We start from the raw sequence: 17,961 nt of genomic DNA on the forward strand, positions 1-17,961 counted from the left end.
AGGAGGTGAAAGACATTTTAGGATAGATGTGCGAGGGAAATTTGTAGTTGGAGGATGTCTAGCTGTGCTGTGAAAACTTGTGGGGGTTTCCACCAAAGATGTGCGGGGAAAATGTGTCGTACGAGGATGTGTAGCGCAGCTGTGAAAATGCGCATTAAGTAATGTGTGGCGTGAGGATGCGTTGCCACTTCCAACAAACTCCGTCTATGGACTGGCTGGTACAGTATGCGCAAACCTCGCAATACATTCCTCGCACACATCCCTCGCGTGTTTTGTATGCGCAAAAATCTAACTCCGCTAAGCAGTTTCCACCAGAGGCGAGGTAAATGAAGCGATTCTATTGGTTCTCTACAAACACATCCCTCGCTACGCATCCTCGCACATCTCTAGTGGAAACGTAGCCGAACTCTCCTGCCACTAAGTTAATTAAAAAATAAGTTAGCTTTACTTAATCCAGATTCATTGTTAAAGACTGCGTTATCCCACCTTATTTTAACCGTAACAATAAACGGTGCATTTTGTATGGAATTTGACAGATTTTTAACGTTTGTCAAAGTTAAAGTAAGATGGCGCAACTCCGCCTAAAACGTCTTAAATACCTATTTTTACTGTGTCTGAGTGTACCTTGCCGAAATCTGAAAACCAAATGGCCAAACAGGTATTTTCGTCCCATCTGCAATTATCCTCACGAAGTATTAGCCTCAATAAAATGAAGTCAATGCCTTTAAATTTAAGGGCATTGACTTGAAAAAAATAATAACAGGACCTACTTAGGCCGAGTTGCACCACGTTACTATGACCGTAACTATAACGATAACCAGCGTTTTTGTATGGAGATTGACAGATTTTTGACGTTTATCAAAGTTAAAATAAGATGGTGCAACCCAGCCTTAGTGTTTCGTGGGTTTCCTCGGGCGATTGATACGATGTTGTTACCTACTACGTAAATAAAATAATCCTTACCTATCTTACTTCATACTTTATTATGAAATAGCTTTTGCCCGCGACCATGGACCTTTTTATAGGTCCATGCCCGCGACTTCACCCGAGTGAAATTTAGTTTGTCACAAATCGTCATAAATTATAGCCTATTAAGTATGTTATTCTAGGTTATAAACAATAATATTGTAAAGTTTCGTCATAATAAATGTTTCTTTCTTTCTTTCTTTCTTTCATCAAAATCCGTAAAGAAATCAATTTTTTTTTGTGTCAAAGCACAAACCACTTTCCCCAAGCAGTTAATGTTAACGATCACCGATAGATGGCGTTATGGAGTGTGGCTGAACCGCGGTGTCCAGATTTTTTTTCGCATTACAAAACAGTTTCATCACTGCACTGTAATTATGTAGGCTGAAATAAATTTTTTTTTAGTTTTAAATTTTTGAACGCAAGTGTGAAACACTTGCTTAGAAACTTGATCTAGCTTGGTCCACAGGACAATCCACCACTAGGTACGTACCTGTGGTCCTATAGCTTAGCTCTTAGTATTCATTATTTCAGCCACAGGCCGTCCACTGCTGAACATAGGCCTCCCCCAATATTCTGAGATTAATATTTACTCTTGTTTGGTCAAATCCATTAATCAATGAAGAAACAATAGAACTAAATCACCCATGTTCTAGATAGGTTACATTATTAATATCAATTTCCAACCGCGCGATAGTAGCAAAATAAAAAAAGTTTTATTGCCACAATAAAAAAATATAAAAAAGAACCAAGTGTATAATATTTGTTACCTACCTTTACCTACTTCTTGCAAATTCAATAACTACGCATAGTTTGCCTGCATAATACAGTTTTTTGGACCTAAAATAAATAAAAAACATGTTCGTTTAAATTATTTAATTGCAATAAATATACTCTATACATAGATATGCAACATATTGCTTCAGTTAACTTAAGGAACGATATAATAGAGATCAATAAATAATAATTAAGATTTTTTGTAGTGTCGATATTTATCATTTAATGGGTATTTCCCACCTTCTCTCGAAATCACAATCGGGGCAAATTGACACGAAAAATTCCCATTTTTTCCCATTCAGGGAAGCCTGTCGGGTAAAGATAGGAAACGCCCTGGGCTCATGGGAAAGATCACACATTTTCATAAAATTTGACTGTGCCGTTAAGCACAATATAAATAAAAAAAAAAAAGATAGTCTGCGCGCACATAAAACATTGGTACACACTGCATTAATGATTAATGTGCTTTGTCCATCCGACTTTTAAGCAATATTGTTTTTAAATAAACTCCGAATGGAAAAAATCAATGACAGCTACCAATTTAGAGCAATCTTGTTTTGTCATTACCATACTGTACTTGACAGAGTACTACACTATAGCTCTGTGGACTGAATATAGTTCTTGCAACTCACGAAGGCGAATGAGCTTTATTTGTGTGTACGTGTACATGCACATAACGATAGTGTAATGTCTATCAAAACTTTTGGAAAACGAACAGATGTAGCGTGGATGTAGGTAGCGAGCCACCACACATGTAAAGCTCACTCGCCTTTGTGAATTGCAACAACTATAATAATAATAATAAAGCATTTATTTCTTTCTTTCACAATCCAATAATACAGTGAAACACAAATTGCTATGTACTAATTGAACAGGGTAAGATTGTGAGAGAACTGGAGTCTGAACTAGGCGAGAAGCCTGTACTACAGAGCGCCAGTACTCTCCTCTCTCGATAATTTTACTTTAACTTTAACTAAACTTTAACTATACTGAGATAGATGTATTATGTGAAACACTGACGCAGAAAGGAAAAAGGACATCTGTCATTATTGCAATGGACCCTTCATTTGGAAATTGTGAGGACTACGTTGATCTCGGAGGAAAAAAACATACCTAAAAACAGTTATTACAAGATTTTTTTATATTATCAACACTCATACACTTAGTACGGATTATGAAAATTATGCAAAACAATAAATCGGCAAATATTTTTTTAATAAAGGAAGTTTCAATTAATTATTACCACTTTATGGAATGTTGGGGCAAATACATCTATGAGGTGTTTTTAACTATAGGAACACATAAAATCGCACATTTTGAAATTTAAATCGCCTGTGTGATTCTATGTGAACTTGTGAAGCGACTTTGTAACTGACTTGTTTTTCGGTTAATTAGCCCCATCTCGGTGAAATTGCCCCGGCATTTTAATAAGTATGTATAAACATAAACTGCGGCAATAGAATATGCCAATCTTGCAAAAATAAAAGGCAATAAAACAACAAATGTATTCGAATTCGATGAAAAATGAGCAGGGCTTGTATTGTAGCATATCTACCGGTTAAACAAACATACTTAAATATATGATTAATAAAAAATATTACTATAAATAAACGTATTTAAGATACACACAAATGTCTCTTATTTAATTTAAATATACAACGCACCTGGCTTTATTCAGTTCGCAAACCACCAGGCAACGCAAGGCGGTTAAATCAATTTTTTCAAGTAATTTTCTATGTTTTTTTTACAAGATTGTCATGCAGTATTGTCGCTAAACACAAATAACAAGGAATGTATAATAATAGCATTGCATTGTTGAATCGACAGAAGACTTTAGATTTCATGTATAACATTAATAAATATCATTAAATACAATAATATAATTTGGAATATAATTTAACACGTACAGTTTTAACTTGAGCACCTAATTATAAATACATACATCATAATTTTTTATACTTTTAGTACCTTCTATAGTTACCATATCTCACTATCAAATAGGTACAACATACATTTTAAATATAAGGAGGTTTTATATAATTTTTATGACAAAGGCGGTAAAGTAGTAGCTATAAAGAGATGTGAAAATCCCAAGATAATTTTTCGTATATTTAAGTGCCCTGCGTGCCCAAACAACTGCACACAGGTAGATTTAATTAAAGCTACTGGAAAATCCACTCTTGTAGCAGAGTTTCAGGCTGATACTGTGTAGGTTTGTTGTCGACACGACAAGAAGAATCAAAATTCTATAAATTATGCGGCAGTCATTTTAATATTGAATGAGGGAATCACAGGACAAAAATCACTCAGTTTTAACTTTTAAACTGTGGTATGGAATCTGTAATAATAACGTTGCTGCCTACCTCAGAATAAAGCCCACAGCTGAGTGAATCTGCACTAATATTATAAAGAGGAAAGTGTTGATTGTTTGTATTGAATAAGCTCAGAAACTACTGTATCGATATGAAAAATTCTTTCACCATGAGAATCCTACGTGTTTTTTTATGAACATAGCCGGAGCAGCTAGTCTATACTAATATTAGAAATGCGAAAGTAACTCTGTCTGTCTGTGTCACTTTCACGCCTATACCAGAGAACCGATTATGATGAATTTTGAAAATTTGGCATAGAGATAGTTTGAGTCCCGGGAAAGGACATAGGATAGTTTTTATCCCGGTTTTTTGGAACAGGGACGCGCGCGATAAAGTTTTTCTGTCACAGACAAAATTCCGGGCAGGCGAAGCCGCAGGCGGAAAGCTAGTGTATAATAAACAAAACAGTAATTTGTACATTTTTGAACTTCTCTCGTTTTACCGTCTTTGTCATAAATATTCTAAAATCAGGTCAATCTTCAACTTTATTACGACAAAAATTAAGTACATCTTTTTAAGTACAAACAATAAATATTCATCTATTACACTAAATATTATGCTATATAAATATATTTAAGCTATTTTTATTTATAACAAACGTGTCCAAGCACCTAAGCTGACATTAATTAACATGGTAACGATGTTTTTATGTTTATATTTATCTATATACTTTTACAAACTTTGCAAAAGTGCAAAATCACCTTTATTATTATGCTAATAAAGTTGCTATGGAAACGGAATGTGTTTTTATGGGACAGGAGGCAAACGAAACTTAAAGTGACGGTGTTATGTTACTACGAGTATAATAATAAGGCTTTCTGAGTGGACTAACATCACAATATAACTTTGTATATTTAATAAAATTATTAAACGAAATACATTTTAAAGTTCGCTATCGTAAAAGGAATGCCCTAAATTAACTCGATATCCAGTATAGTTTTATTTCTCCATTAGTATTAAGTAAAATAAAAATTAAAAGGTGATTTTGCATTTTTGCGGCTAAGAACAACTTTATCTAATGTCTATGTGTATACCTTACAACAAACAATAACTAATGGATTAGCAATTAATAATACTTTGTCGAATATTTAGACTTCAGTTATTCTGTAGTTAATTAAAGTAATAAGTAGAGCTTAAATTAAAAAAATGACAAGTAAAATGTGTCATTACGCTACCATCGATGGCTTTGCCCCATTACAAATAGAGGGTAGAGTTTGATCAATACTTAAACAAACTCAGATATTTATAGATCGTTTCATCCATGAAGACGCGCCCCACCATTCTTCCGCTAATGTTTGAGTGTTATTGGTACACGCTAAATTATCCATGACTGCACACGCACACTACAATAATGCCGCTCGGATTGCTCAGATCAAACTCCCCGCAACCCGCGCGACCGAGACCAAAAATTACTGGGGTGCGTATGTATTTTTTGTCTAGAACGAAAGCTATAGGTTGTACTCAGGATTTTCACTTTATTTGAAACTTCAGTTGCTAAATTATCGTGAATTATAACATTTTTATATAGCTAAAGTCTAAAGAATCGACAAATATAATTGTATTTCGATGAACACCATAATATATTCGCTTATTTTATTTAATAACTAATAATACATTAATATAAGTCAAACCTGATTATTTATAAACTGTCTAACAAACATTATCATAGTAAATAAACTTAAATGTATTTAAAACTTAACTTCGTTGATTGTAAAAAATATATAACTAAGTAGGAATTATAAAATAGGAATGAAAATAATTACTGTTATAGAGTCGACTTGACCTGGGGCAAATTCAACTTTGGGGCAAATCCAACTATCTCAGAAATATAATTTTTAAAGATTTTGTAAATACAAATTATTAATAGTCCCATTAACCCCTCGTGGTAAGCTAAATATGCTTGATTTTATATGAAAACCTTTCTTCTGGGGCAGTTGGGTAAAAACAGGAATAAAACTCTCCAAGCAATACATTTAGCCACAGAAAGGGGCAAATTAGTAAATAGGCACTACATACAGAACTAGTAAATAGGCAATTCCAACTTCTAAATAGTTGTAATTGCCCCATAGTCAAAATGACCCCATGTCATATAGTTGATTTATACTTATGGTGCTATAAAAAGCGGGTAGTTCGTTTTATTAGGAAGAGAATGTGTGTGAACAATCATAATTATTTATATTATGGCAATTTTGACCGTGATATATTTTTAATAATTTATATTAATTGCAATTCTTTAAATATATTTTGTATGGAATGTCTTGTGATTAATATTAATTTAATAAACATTTGTCAAATATACTTTTTCTAATCGCTATAAAAGTACTTTATTTATTATCTCATATAAAATGCAGCTAAAATCTGGTTGGTCTATATTTTTTTATTTCTACTTTATTGTTTATTATTAAGCATTAACTTTTTTTATTGATCTCAAAGTTTAAAATTATGTTTTTCTATTAAAAATAATATTGCACCAAGCAAACATTGAAAATAGCACACACATACCGAAATACTTTAAATTGGGAAAAAAATAAACAATAAATTGATTTCAACACACTCAAAAACAAAAATAAATTCTTCTATAGAAAAAATGGCACAAATTAGAAAAAAAATTGTATACTCTCATAGATTTTGTAAATATTTTTTATAAATTATGGCATTCAAAATTGGAATGTATATTAATCAAATTTAAATTGGGGAATAAATAAATTATAGAAATAGTATAAATAAATGCTTAAAGGCAATAAAGACAATAATGTCCATAAGTATAAGTATATTGGAAATTATTAATATCATTATTTTTTTTTTATGTAAATGTGACATTCTTGAAATAGTGTAAAATTTTTGGGGCATATTTTTTTTTCTTATAAATGACTTGGAGTGATACTCATTTCAAACTTTAGGTTTTGAGAAACCCCCCTTTCTGGGATTGCTATATTAACTGTCATTTAGACATATCCAGTATATTAGGAAGTACTATGTCTAAGTTAGACAGACACATTTTTTTTTTTGGGGGTTAACTCTAGAAGTCCTGATCTGACCACGAACATTCTAAATAACATAACCCCTTCTCCGGCAGTCGGGTAACAAGTATTCATCGACCGTAAATCCCAAGTAATGTCACATTCGCATGTACTCGGCGAGCATTCGCCGGCGAACGAACCTTGCTCGCGAGCGTCCTTAAATCTTGGTTAGGAGGCCGTCCAATTCGAGTACTTCTGGCAACTCGATAGCTTCGAGCCGGATCGGTGACGGATCGAACGGGAATTGAACGGAGAATATCATTTTGGAGTCCATCAGTAGGTTTTGCTGTGAAAGGAAATCTTTGTTAGCAGAAGTACCTACAGCACATTTTTCATTAAGTAGTGTAACTTTAATACACTCGACATCAAATAAATCGCACCTCACGCGACAAGCACTTTCAAACGTATGCATCCCCACTTCCCACCAATATTGGCACCATTCAAAGCCTAGTTCTACTCTTCATTTAACTAAAGGAAAGGTTTTTACCCTAAAAATGTGTCTTTAGAAGGATCCAGAGTCACTTATTCAAAAAATAGGTAGTTACGTTCGAGCCAACTTTTATGGCTATAAAACTGTTAAGTTGGGATTAATCGCTATCCATCTGTTAAAGAGGACACGTGAGATCATTATTTGGTTTTATAACCATAAAAATTGGTCTAATTGATCCCAGAGGTGAGCTCCAAGTGAGGTCTTTTTTCAAGTCACATTTATGGTATATGTTAATCGTTTATTAAGAAATTAAATGTGTTTTTCTTTAAGGATATTTATTGGGCTTTCAAATAACACCAATATTGTCGGGGCACCATGATTGTGTCAGAAGAAAATCTTTAAAGTTCGCGTCGCGGAAGGTGCGATTTATTTGATGCTGAGTATAGTTGAGTGAGTGAGTCAGTGAGACATCGAGTGAGATAATGAGTGAGAGTAATTAATTGATTAATGGAGGAGTAAATGAGCGTGTTAGGAAAAGTAAGTAAGATATTGAATAAGAGAGTGAGAGTGAACAGATGAAGAGTAAATCAGTATATGAGTGTGAATGAGAATGTGTGAGATAAGTAAGACAAAGTGAGTACCTAACCTAAGTCAGAAAGTAAATGCAGTTTGTAAATGAGTGAATTAGGGAGTTTGTGAGTGAGTGTATTATTTGTTGGTAATGAGGGTTTTCGCGAATGAAAAATTCGCCAGATGGCAATACGTAGACACGAGGTCCATATGCTGCATGATTGGTTATTTATAACATGACATTAACAGATATGTCAAAATCCACCAATCACGCAGCAGTCAGACCCCACATCCACGTCCCGCCATCTAGCGGATCTTTCATTCGCGAAAACCCTCATTGAGTAAGCAGAGAGTGTGGTAGTGAGTTATTGAGTTCGTGCGTGAGTGAGTTACATTTTGTGAGTGACTGAGTGTATGATGTGTGAGGAATTAATTGAAGTATACAATGAGTGATTGAAGTGTGCGAGTGAGTGATTACACTCACCGGTTCCTTGTCGAGGTTAGGTCCAGCCTTGGCGAGCATTTTCTTCTGGATCTCATGGATGAACTCGCGAGTCACTTTCACTTCATACTCCTCGGCTGGTGTGTACATATTGAGGAGCTGGGGACACGGGATTGTGAACTTTAAAATGGTTTAAATAAAGACCACTATTGTCTGCACTGTTTTATGTTCAACTAAAGTGGCGACCACGGTCTGGAAGACGTAGCGTAGGCAGGCCTCCTACTAGGTGGACCGACGATCTAGTAAAGGTCGCGGGAAGAGCCTGGATGCGGGCAGCGCAGGACCGTTCATTGTGGAAAGCCTTGGGGGTGGCCTTTGTCCAGCAGTGGAGGGCATTTGGCTGAAACGAACAAACGAACGAAAGTAAATGACATTGTCATCATCATCATCAAGTCATTTAGTCTCCACTGCAGGAGCACGACCCTCTAATTTACCAGAGGCAAATGGAGGATTTGGCCTACACTCCCCACGCTGGCCAGACGGGTTGGAGGGGAAACCGTGATGTTTTGTTTATTTTATTTTACTTGGAAACAATAACGGCCAAATAACATCTGCTTATAAAACTAAACACCAGTTAACGCACACTTAAATAGAAAGACACGGGCCAATGCGACATTTATTAATGAGTGACATTATATACGTACTTACGGTTTGACGTTGGCCTTAAGACCCGTGTCTTTCTATTTAAGTCGAAATGGTACGCGAAAGTTTAAAATCTTATACCGCACATTTGTCCTGTATTTTACAATATCCACGGGAGTAAGAGTGGTCCCCATAGACTATAGACTTTTTATGAATGACTAAACTAGACACCCACAAGGTGAACCGACGACCTCATAAAGGTAGCAGGAAGGCGCTGGATGCAGGCCGCTACTAACCGGGCGATGTGGAAATCATTGGGGGAGGCCTGTGTTCAGCAGTGGACGTCCTGCGGCTGAAATGATGATGATGAAGGGATTAAGCATTTTTCGGCGTTATAGAGAGTGGACGTTAAATGGAGAGACACGGTAGAGCTGGTAGAAAACAACGTCATTGGGGGAGGCTTATGTTCAGCTGGACGTCCTGTGGCTGAAATGATGATGATGATGATGAAGGGATGGAGCATTTTTCGGCGTTATAGACAGTTGACGTTAAATGGAGAGATACGGTAGTGGGTAGAAAACAACGTCATTGGGGGAGGCCTATGTTCAGCAGTGGACGTACTGTGGCTGAAATGATGATGATGAAGGGATTGAGCATTTTTCGGCGTTATACAGTGGACGTTTAATGGAGAGACACGGTAGAACGAGTAGAAATTTTCTACTTCTCCTATGACGGACCTCCTCCAATGACGTTGTTTTCTACTATAAAACAACGTCATTGGGGAGGTCTATGTTCAGCAGTGGACGTCCTGTGGCTGAAATGATGATGATGAAGGGATTGAGCATTTTTCGGCGTTATAGAGTCAACGTTGAATGGAGAGACACGGTAGAGCGAGTAGAAATTTTCTACTCCTCCTATGACGGACCTCCCCCAATGACGTTGTTTTCAGCTATAAAACAACGTCATTATGGGAGGCCTATGTTCAGCAGTGGACGTCCTGTGGCTGAAATGATGATGATGATGATGAACTGAACTGAATTAGAATAGCATACCTTGCAGACTTGCATAGCGGTGAGGTCTGGACACATGTCGACAGTGGAATCCACGTCGGCCATGGATTTTCTGGCTTGTAAGAGATGAACTGCTTGTGTGATGGGCTTTAGAACTCCTAATATCTCTTCCACCTGGAATTAACAAGTATTTAGCATTAGTAATCTGGTCAGACGTTGCAGTCTTTTAAAATTTTCGGAAAATATTTTAGTTGTTCCCAATCCCTAATCCCAATTGTAACAGTGCATTATTCTTTCAATATAATTCTTGTCCTGATAATAGGGTTTATACCACTGGTCAATTTTTATTTTATTGGGGTTTCCTAGCGCTCAATACTCAATACTCAATAGTTTATTTTGCTTAACCACATTAGCATTCACATTTTAGGTCTTACAATTTGCGCTATCGTCCCATAGCTTTTTATGACAAAGTGAAGCTATGACGTCACTAGTTGGCGAACGCCTTTTAGCAACTTTATTTCAGAGCAACTAAAACTTCCAAAAATGAATGAAATTGGTCAAATCGGTAAAAGTACTTTTTTTTATAATCATGCGTGACCAAGGAAAACAGTAATTTTTATGTTGGCATTCTAGCACTGGTGATCTATCTGATAGGCTAGCGCCAAGTATTTAAATTCAAATTCAAATACTTTATTGCTCCATATTGGTATACAAAGTTTCTTACATAATGGACACAGACCCGTAACATAACGTGACTTCCACTCGGCATGGGGCACACTGAAAATCAGCGTCATGGCCTGGTGATATCCATAACGATGGGCATCGCTGTACGACAGGGTGGCACTGCTCAGTTCACTTTTTATTTCCTTGTTATATTTATGTGCTATTTCTGTCTTTTTCCCGAATACCTTCTGTGTCCTTGACTAAGTGATGTTCATCGTAATAGATGTTTCTTTCTTTTTTTCCGTAACATCATCTGGATGACTGGATTCTCACTGAAGTCACTTTATGTCAGTATTATCTTCTTTTCTAGCATACTCACGGTCTTCTGGCCATATTCGGCGAGGTGCTCCTTGATCCATGTCTCGAGGTGCGAGATGTTGTACCGGATCTGCAGCCCCTTGGCCCAGCAGCTTAGGTCTATATTATAATCTTCTTCTTCTTGTCGTGTCGAGAACAAACCTACACAGTGTCAGCCCAAAACTCCGCCACAAGAGTGGCGTTGTCAGCAGCATTCATCAAATCCTCCTGAGTGCAGTTGCTCGGGCACTCAGGGCACGACATCAGGTGCTTCATCGACTGGGGAACAAAACCGCACCTGCACTCCATGTTTGAGCCATCCAAGAATCCACACCTGACCAGATTGTCCTTACTACGGCCAACCTGTGTCCGAAGTCTATTTAGAGACTTCCAGGTAAGCCAGGGGAGCTCATGTCCAGGTGGTATTTGATGATGACTTACGGTCTTCTGTCCATATTCCGCGAGGTGTTCCTTGATCGATGTCTCGAGGTGCGAGATATTGTACCGGATCTGCAGCCCCTTGGCCCAGCAGCACAGGTCCTTGCGAAGCAGCAGCTGGTTCAGGCTGTACGCGCAGATGCAGAACAACCGGAAGACGGCCTTATAAAGCCTTCAGGAAGGCGCTGGAAACGGCCGCTGACAACCGGCCAATCTCAATTTCGAACTCCTCTTATGTTCTTCTGATTAATTTCGTTGCGGGTCCAATGACAGTTTAACTTTCCCTCGGGACAAACTTGACCTACATTGGTTGGATTTTTGTGGCTGTCAAGCTGTAGATCCTGGCTACACAGGAGTTGCAGCGGTGGGAACGAGAGGTGGGAATAGTCCCGAACCGGCCAATCTGGAAATCATCGAGGGAGACCGATGTCCAGCAGTTGACATCCCTTGGCTGAAATGACGATGACTTACGGTTTTCTGTAGCCCCTTAATCCAGCAGCACAGGTCTTCTACTTAATTAATTCAAACCATACTTACGGTCTTCTGTCCATATTCGGCGAGGTGCTCCTTGATCCATGTCTCGAGGTGTGAGATATTGTACCGGATCTGCAGCCCCTTGGCCCAGCAGCACAGGTCCTTGCGAAGCAGCAGCTGGTTCAGGCTGTACGCGCAGATGTAGTAGAACAACTGGGGAAAAAAGAAAGTTGTTAAAAAAATATTTACCTTTTTTTTTTAAGGGACAGGAGGCTGTTTAACAGCGCCATCTACCGAGACTATCCATAATCAAAATCGATGGCTTGTTTATCATCACAGTTTATTATAGCAGAGTAAATAGAGCACACACTGACAAAATTCGGCGCAACTCCCGCTAATCCCCGCTAAATTTTGTCAGTGTGTGCGTGCGCGCCGCATACGTATTGGCGCGCTCACATACAAACCGCGCTCGGTGCGTTTCTATGAAGATGACCTACTCATTTGTATTTACTCTGATTATAGTGCTCGCAATTAGTAAATAGTTTCCGTTAGTTTCAATAGATGTCGCTATCCGAAGGCTTTAGGTGCCAACCTGTAGTCTAAATATATCTCTCTCTGTCACTTACTTACCTGCTTAAAAATCATCCCAATAAGCGGTGCACCGACGGCGTGCGATCGCAAGCTATCATGCGTGGCCGACAGGTCGTAATTCAGGGCCGGCGGGGACCCAGACGGGGCCCCCAAAGTATCTGACTACAATGTTCTCAACATCAGGTCATTTAGTCTCCACTGCAGGAGCACGACCTTCTAACTTACTAGATGCAAAACGGAGGATATAGCCTACACTTTCCACCCTGGTCAGACGGGGTGTGGACTCCTGATGTTCTCATGTTTGTCCATCGTCTTTTATGACAACAACACTTAGAAACCTTCTCGTTTAAGTGCGAACCTGTAGTCCAAATATATCTTTTTCACTCTCTATCACTAACCTGCTTAAAAATCATCCCAATAAGCGGTGCGCCGACGGCGTGCGATCGCAAACTATCATGCGTGGCCGACAGGTCATGATTCAGTCTCGCGGGGCCCGCGGGCCCAGGCCCGGCTGGGGCCCGGACAGCCCCGGGGCGCACGCTGATCTCCTCGTACTCGAGGATCGCCGGCACTATCAGGCGCTCTAGTTGCCGTTCTAGGAGGTGGATCAGTCCTGGGGAAGAAGAAAATGGTTACAAAAACTGTGAAAGAAAAAGACTCCTAAGAAGGCTGTGTAAACGTAGTAGACACGTTTTGTATCTAGTGTGGTATAAAAGCCACCAGTGAAAACATTTTTTATTTTCACGTAACCAAAATGAAATCATACATACCCGGAGTAGATATAGACACTTTTAGTGTCCAGTTGCTTCTACTTCGTGCTTACATTTGTGCAACTCATAAATTTAATATGCAAACTACATGGACGGTACTGAAATTATATTGCTTCAAAAGTGGTAAGTACTGCAAGGGATTCAAGAGAGTGGATCCACTTAAACCCTTGTAGACACAAACGGTGATGTCGCAACAGCGAGACAAGAAAGTTAGGAGAAATTAGCAGTGACGGATTACCTGCAGTCAGTAGATGCCTCGATATGTCGTCCCAAAGTGGTGGTAAAGCCAGCTATTTGGGACGTGTATAAGTGTGTTGAAAAGGGTCTACATACTAATAAAGAATTTACTACTTACGTTGGACGCCACGCGGCTCACCAGTGTGTCTATTATGTTTAATGTCTCGAGCAGTCAAAGTCACAAGCTTACCCTAGTAGATCCACACGCGATTTCGCATTAGCGAGAGGGTCCGCTCACTCTGGTAGATTAAAGCGAGGTTGCAAGTATGAGTCACGGGAGTCAGGAGATGTCAGCATGTCAGAAAAGAGTCGTAGAATGTCAATAGAGACTATGGTGATGTCAAAAGAGTCAGAGGATGTCAACAAAGAATGACAGGTCAGTCTGACCCTGACTCTCTCAGGGGACATCAGCAGAAGTTCGCTTACCCTGGTAGATCCACACGGCGATGTCGCTGAGCACCTGGCGGTACTCCGACAGGTCGAATATGCGCAGGCACTGCTGGTTCTAACACAGCATATTGATATTAACAATGTCGCAACAGCGAGTTAGGGAATATCACAAAGTCAGGGGACGTCAGTAAAGTCAAGGGAAGACAACAACCTGGAGATGCTTACAGTTAGGATGTCAACTAATGGTTACTAATCTTGGTAAATCCACACGGCAATGTCGCTGAGTCAGGAATACCAGTCAATATGTTGTCCCGAAGTGGTGGTAGGGAAACCTATATCTGGAACGGGTACTTGTACCCTAAAATGGCTCACAAGGGTTTTAAATTTGATCAGGTGACGTCAGAAAAGGGTCACTTACCCTGGTAGATCCACACGGCGATGTCGCTGAGCACCTGGCGGTACTCTGATAAGTCAAATATGCGCAGGCACTGCTGGTTCTGGCGCGGCGTGTTGGCGCTCTGGTACACCGCGTCGCCGCTGCACTGCCGCGGGTTGGAGACTCAGGGAATGTCGACATTCAGGGAATGTCAACAGTCAGGGAATGTCAACAGAGTATTGGCTTACCTTAGTAGATCTAGACGGCGATGCAACAGTGAGTTAAAGGCCGTTGGACTGCCGCAGGTTGGAGACTCAGGGAATGTCAACAGTCAGGGAATGTCAACAGAGGGTTTGCTTACCCTGGTAGACTTACACGGCGATGTCGCTACAGCGAGTGAGGGGATACTAGCAGAGTCAGGGAATGTCAACAGCCAGGGAATGTAAACAGTCAGGGAATGTCAACAGAGAGTCCGCTCACCCTAGTAGATCTAGACGGCGCGCTGCAACAGCGAGTGAGAGGCCGCTGGACTGTCTCAGGTTGTAGACTCAGGGAATGTCCACGTATGGTTCGCTCACCCTGGTAGATGCACTCGTCGATTTCGTAACTAGACGGGATCTCAGCAATCAGGGGATGTCAAGAGACGGTCTTTTCACCCTGGTTGATTTACACGGCGATGTCGCTACAGCGAGTTAAGATACTAGCGAAGTCAGGGGATTCCAATAGAGTCAGAAGATGTCAACAGTCAGGGGATGTCACTATATTAATAAAGAATTGACTACTTTTAACACGAAAGACGCCACGCGGCTCACCAGTCTAGTGTCTCGAGCAGTCAGGCAATTAAACATGGCGCTTACCCTGGTAGATCCACACGGCAATGTCGCTGAGTCAGGAATACCAGTCGATATGTTGTTGGTACGGGTATTTGTAACCTGAAAATGGCTCACAAGGTTTTTTTTTTATCAAGTGACGTCAGCAAAGGGTCACTTACCCTGGTAGATCCACACGGCGATGTCGCTGAGCACCTGGCGATACTCTGATAAGTCAAATATGCGCAGGCACTGCTGGTTCTGGCGCGGCGTGTTGGCGCTCTGGTACACCGCGTCGCCGCTGTACTGTCGTAAGTTGTTCAGTAGCCTGGAGAGAGATTAAGGTGTTAGAATCGAGAGAGACTGTGGTTTGAAGGTTTTTCCATATTTTCATAGTTATAAATCGTTTCACCACTTTTTGGTTGAGGGAAGCGCGGGGTGCGGGGAGTTTGACTTGAGGCCACCAGCCATCTAGTGACTCCCGGCCCCCCACCTAGTGACCCCAGGCTCCCTCTAGTGACCCCCGACCCATAGAATATATAGAAAATATGTCAAAGTCAAACCCCTGCTATTCCAAATGACCATGACATTGGGTTTGTTTACATTTGGTATCGCTTCTCGTTGGCCATACTTTAGTGACTCCCGGCCCCCCATCTAGTGACCCCCGGCCCCCCCATCTAGTGACCCCGACCCCCCATCTAGTGACCCCCCATCCAAGTGTGACCCACCTGAGCATATTGGCCAGCCACAGAGCGTTGCAAGCCACGCTGTCGGCGCGTCGTTTAAGGGTCTTCTTGACGCCGGTCCGGATGGCCTTCATGAGCATATTGAGGGTCTTCTTGACCCCCGGCCCCCCATCTAGTGACCCCCGACCCCCCATCTAGTGACCCCCCATCCAAGTGTGACCCACCTGAGCATATTGGCCAGCCAGAGAGCGTTGCAAGCCACGCTGTCGGCGCGTCGTTTAAGGGTCTTCTTGACGCCGGTCCGGACGGCCTTCATGAGCATATTGAGGGTCTTCTTGACCCCCGGCCCCCCATCTAGTGACCCCCATCCAAGTGTGACCCACCTGAGCATATTGGCCAGCCACAGAGCGTTGCAAACCACGCTGTCGGCGCGTCGTTTAAGGGTCTTCTTGACGCCGGTCCGGACGGCCTTCATGAGCATATTGAGGGTCTTCTTGACCCCCGGCCCCCCATCTAGTGACCCCCATCCAAGTGTGACCCACCTGAGCATATTGGCCAGCCACAGAGCGTTGCAAACCACGCTGTCGGCGCGTCGTTTAAGGGTCTTCTTGACGCCGGTCCGGACGGCCTTCATGAGCATATTGAGGGTCTTCTTGACCCCCGGCCCCCCATCTAGTGACCCCCGGCCCCATCTAGTGACCCCCGGCCCCATCTAGTGACCCCCAGCCCCTCATCTAGTGACCCCCGGCTTACCTGAGCATATTGGCCAGCCACAGAGCGTTGCAAGCCACGCTGTCGGCGCGTCGCTTGAGAGTCTTCTTGACGCCGGTACGGATGGCCTTCATGAGCATATTGAGGGTCTTCTTGACCCCCGGCCCCCCAACTAGTGACCCCCCATCCAAGTGTGACCCACCTGAGCATATTGGCCAGCCACAGAGCGTTGCAAGCCACGCTGTCGGCGCGTCGTTTCAGAGTCTTTTTGACACCGGTGCGGACAGCTTTCATGAGCATATTGAGGGTCTTCTTGACCCCCGGCCCCCCATCTAGAGACCCCCGGCCCCCCATCCAAGTGTGACCCACCTGAGCATATTGGCCAGCCACAGAGCGTTGCAAGCCACGCTGTCGGCGCGTCGCTTAAGGGTCTTCTTGACGCCGGTCCGGACGGCCTTCATAAGCTGGTGCATCTTGGGTTCGTCATCCACGTGGTCCATGTGACGCAGCATCATGAATAAGATGTAGGCGGGTAGGCCTGGGAGGAGTGTTACGGCCACTTTTGGCTTCAGATCTGGAAGAAACAGACAATTTGACTACATGCCGCTTCTGACAATAGGCTGGTTTCCTAAAAAAATAACTTTTAGTCCTTCAATTATAATATTAAAAAATGTTGGACACATTTTTTTAATTGTCAATCAAACAAGTACCTAATTACGAAGTTATGATGCGTTGAAGTTCCGCGTAACGTCACAAAGTGCTACACTTTTAATGTTGCTGCACTTCTTGACGTCGCGGACCACTTCTTGTGAACTTTGGCACGCTTTACCTATCTCTTTAAATTTCATTAGTTTGAAAAAGTTAAAAATATGTGTCGAGTATTTTTTGATAAGTTAACTCACTAAACTCTTGCTTTTTTACCCAGGAATCATAAATATTTAGATGATTGAATTTCTTCTGCTATTCTTTTCAGCACCAGTTCATATGTTCTCCTGAAGTGGTGGTAAGGCTAGCTATATTTGGGACGTGTATAAGCGCCCTGGAAAGGTCCTAAGTATTAAATAAAAGCTTTGACTCTGACTGCAACTTTTCTGCCCCAGCGGCCATCAGCTCTACGAGCTATGTGCCCCGCGCATTTCCACTTAATTTTAGCAATTCTGCGAACTATGTCGATCACTTTGGTTCTCCTGCGAATCTTCTCATTTCTGATTCGATCACGCAGGGAAACTC

General features: G+C 41.1%; 1 protein-coding gene across 1 annotated transcript in view; it reads right to left on the reverse strand.

Annotated features, from left to right (window-relative positions):
* Window positions 1-1,827: 1,827 nt before the first annotated feature.
* LOC135084787 (unconventional myosin-Va) overlaps window positions 1,828-17,961 on the reverse strand; it is a 79,812-nt gene continuing 63,678 nt past the window's right edge. The window contains exons 60-66 of the mRNA XM_063979524.1: window positions 17,101-17,305; window positions 15,517-15,662; window positions 13,151-13,365; window positions 12,225-12,374; window positions 10,272-10,403; window positions 8,620-8,736; window positions 1,828-7,421 (exon numbers count right to left, since the gene is read on the reverse strand). Coding sequence (XP_063835594.1) covers window positions 7,293-7,421; window positions 8,620-8,736; window positions 10,272-10,403; window positions 12,225-12,374; window positions 13,151-13,365; window positions 15,517-15,662; window positions 17,101-17,305 — 1,094 coding nt within the window. The 3' untranslated portion in view covers window positions 1,828-7,292. The remainder of the gene's footprint in view (window positions 7,422-8,619; window positions 8,737-10,271; window positions 10,404-12,224; window positions 12,375-13,150; window positions 13,366-15,516; window positions 15,663-17,100; window positions 17,306-17,961) is intronic.

The sequence above is a fragment of the Ostrinia nubilalis genome, chromosome 27 (assembly GCF_963855985.1).
Source record: "Ostrinia nubilalis chromosome 27, ilOstNubi1.1, whole genome shotgun sequence".
NCBI classification, from domain to species: Eukaryota; Metazoa; Arthropoda; class Insecta; order Lepidoptera; family Crambidae; genus Ostrinia; species Ostrinia nubilalis.